Source organism: Thecamonas trahens, assembly GCF_000142905.1.
Source record: "Thecamonas trahens ATCC 50062 unplaced genomic scaffold supercont1.17, whole genome shotgun sequence".
Taxonomy (NCBI): Eukaryota; order Apusomonadida; family Apusomonadidae; genus Thecamonas; species Thecamonas trahens.
The window spans coordinates 200,623-203,668 of record NW_013657663.1 but is presented as its reverse complement, the minus strand read 5'-3'; the positions used below and the strand labels follow the sequence as shown (position 1 = coordinate 203,668).

At 64.7% G+C, this 3,046-nt stretch overlaps 2 protein-coding genes across 2 annotated transcripts in view; one reads left to right on the top strand and one right to left on the bottom strand.

The window, feature by feature from the left end:
• Positions 1 to 1,420, top strand: part of AMSG_04198 (fructose-bisphosphate aldolase class-I) — a gene marked incomplete at both ends in the record, with an annotated part of 1,647 nt that extends 227 nt beyond the window's left edge. The window contains one exon of the mRNA XM_013903527.1: positions 389 to 1,420. Within this exon, the coding sequence (XP_013758981.1) occupies positions 389 to 1,420 (1,032 nt within the window). The remainder of the gene's footprint in view (positions 1 to 388) is intronic.
• A 166-nt stretch (positions 1,421 to 1,586) lies between these two features.
• AMSG_04197 (60S ribosomal protein L11) lies at positions 1,587 to 2,668 on the bottom strand. The gene is made up of 2 exons (XM_013903526.1): positions 2,640 to 2,668; positions 1,587 to 2,118 (listed from the first exon to the last, which is right to left on the bottom strand). The coding sequence occupies exons 1-2, from the start codon at positions 2,640 to 2,642 to the stop codon at positions 1,603 to 1,605; spliced, it is 519 nt and encodes a 172-aa protein (XP_013758980.1). The 5' UTR covers positions 2,643 to 2,668; the 3' UTR covers positions 1,587 to 1,602.
• Between the last annotated feature and the right edge of the window lie 378 nt (positions 2,669 to 3,046).

Here is a 3,046-nt window from a genome sequence, read left to right as displayed (position 1 = left end):
TATCGAAATAAAGGGTCCAGGGGGAGGGGGTGAGGGAAGGCGAAGACGGATCGAGCGAACGAACGAATGGCTCAAAATTCGGAGCCAACGGGGAGGGGAGAAGGGAGGGAAGGGGGGGGGGAGGGGAGGGGGGAGGGGAGGGGGAGGAAGGCGACTCTGCTGGGGTGTGTGTGTGTGTTCAGGATGGTTGGGAGGTGGATGGGGGTGGAGGGTGGAGGGAGAGTCGGTGGGTGGGTTGTGCGGCTTGGTAGGGGTGGAGGTGCGGGGCGGTGTTAGGAAGGTCGCCACGTGGGGGCGGTGGCGGTCAGTGGAGGAGCTTTGGGCTGTAGCGAGCAGGCGGGCTGGAGGGGACTCACGTGAGGGCGCGCATACATGGTGGGGGAGATAGTCGACGATCGGCACGCCCGGCAAGGGCATTCTCGCTGCTGACGAGTCGACCGGGACCATCGGCAAGCGGTTTGCCAACATCAACGTGGAGAACAATGCCGAGAACCGGCGTGCGTACCGCGAGCTCCTTGTGACGACCGAGGGTCTGGAGGAGCACATCTCGGGTGTGATCCTGTTTGACGAGACTGCGCGCGACACCGTGTCTGACGGGCGGACGATGATCGAGTGCCTGACGTCGCGCGGCATTGTGGCGGGGATCAAGGTGGACAAGGGCCCGCGCAACGTGTTCTCGGGCATCGAGGGCGAGACTGTGACCCAGGGTCTGGATAACCTTGACGTCCGGGCAGCCGAGTACTACGCGATGGGCTGCCGGTTCGCCAAGTGGCGGGCGGTGCTGAAGATCGACGTTGCGTCGGGCGCGCCGTCTGCACTTGCGATCCACGAGAACGCGGTGACGCTTGCGCGGTACGCGCAGATCTGCCAGCAGAACGGTCTGGCGCCGATTGTCGAGCCTGAGATCCTCATGGACGGGACGCACGACCTGGCGACGGCTGTGGCGGTCAACGTCAAGGTGCAGGCTGCGGTCATCGAGGCGCTCCATGAGCACAACGTGCTGCTCGAGGGCTGCATCCTCAAGCCGAACATGGTGGTGCCCGGCCAGGACTGCCCGACTCGCGCGTCGCCGCAGGACATTGCCAAGGCCACGATCACCACGCTCCGCCGCACCATCCCGCCGGCGCTGCCGTCGATCAACTTTCTCTCGGGCGGCCTCTCGGAGGAGCAGGCTACCGTCTACCTCAACGAGATGAACAAGCTGCCCGGCCGCCCGTGGACCGTTGCCTTTTCGTACGGCCGCGCTCTGCAGAAGTCGGTCCTCGAGGCCTGGTCCGGCTCGGCCGACAACGTGCCGGCCGCGCAGGCTGCGCTCCTCGAGCGCGCCAAGGCCAACGGCCTCGCCACCCTCGGCCAGTACGAGTCTGATGGGACCGTTGCCGAGGACTCGTCGCTCTTCGAGTCGAACTACGTGTACTGAGCCTCCGCTCGCTGTCGAGCAGTGGTAGCAGTGGTAGCAGCTGCAGCGTACACCGCATGAACTCTCTCTGTGTGGGTCGGCGTGGTGAATGATGATGGTGGGCAGAATGGTAGGGAAGGGGAAAGGGGGGGATGGTAGGGCAGGCGGGCACTACACAACAAAGAACGTCGGTTTGCAGGATTTTAGTTGACGATGCCCTCAAAGGTCTGCTGGAACCACTTGATGCCCTCCTCCTTGGTGATGCGGTGGTTGGTGCCGACCTTGCCGGACTTGCGCTTCTTGCGGCCCACGCGCTCGCCACGACGGCCGAGGACGCAGAAGATGTCCATACCGTAAATGCCGACGGACGGGTCGTACTTGAGGCCGAGGTCGATGTGCTCGTCGATACCGAAGCCAAAGTGGCCGTTGTCCGAGAAGTTGCCGCGGCGGAGCTCGTACTCCTTGACCTTGAGGGCGTTCTCGAGGATCTCGTACGCCTTGGGGCCACGGACGGTGCACCAGACGGAGATCTTCTCACCACGACGGATGGAGAAGGACCGGACGGTGTAGCGGGCCTTGGACATGCACGGCTTCTGGCCAGTCAGCTGCTCAAGCACCTTGGCGGCACGCATGAGACGGTCACCAGACTCACCGACGCAGATGTTGACGCAGAGCTTGGCGATGCGAAGCTCGCGCATGGGGTTGGCTGCCTTCTTCGACTGCGTCACACAGCACACACTTACCCGGTGAGTTGCGCCTTGTGTGGGGCGTCGTCTCCCTCTCTCGGAAGCCTTCTGCTCGGCAGCCTTGGCCCTTGCCGCCGCTTGGACGGTGCCGCGGGCGCCGACACAAGCACACACAAAAACCAAAATAGCCCAAGCCCGTCTGCAAGCCACCACCCACGCAGGACACCACAGACCACGAGCTACACCAGGCTAGGGGGTAGGCTAAGCGCACGCCGAAAGGCTTGGCAAGAGTATGGGCTGCTGGGGCGCTGCAGGACGCCGGTGGAGCCGACAAGGACGGGCTCCGGGCGCGACGTCAAAATCACACACCACAGCCTCACTGCGCCGCCGGGGCCGGCACAGGCAAGGCAAGGCCGGCACAGGCCGAAGACCAGGCTGCTACGCATGGTCAACCGCAGCGGTAGGCGGCTTGTGGATGTCGGCAACATGGTTTGCCCATACCGGGCGGGGCGGCTGTCCCCAGGGCGCCCTCCCACTGTCTGATCGGATCGTACCATGTTGAGGAATGCAAGACGAGAGTGACGAGTCGTGCAAAAGTGTTGGGGAGTTAAGCCGCGGCCGCCTCTATTGCCCGCCCGGACTGCCATTTTGCCAATCGAGTCACCGAACGAGCCGTTTGCTGGTTCGCCTCGCCTGCGCCTCTTTGGCCTCTCGCTGCCTTGCTTTCCATAGCTTGGGTCGTCCACTTTATCGATGGAGCCAGCGGTGGGCTTGTTGCCGGACGAGAGTGTCGGTCGCTGGGGCTAGAGCCGTGATGCAGCAGGCTACATGCCGCGGCCGCGACCACGGCCCATCGTGCGGCGGCATGCCGCCGGCCGGCCGGGTGCATGGGCATGCCACGGCCGCGCATGGGCGGCGGCATGGCATGGCCGCGGCCCATCATGTGCGGCGGCGGAGCGCC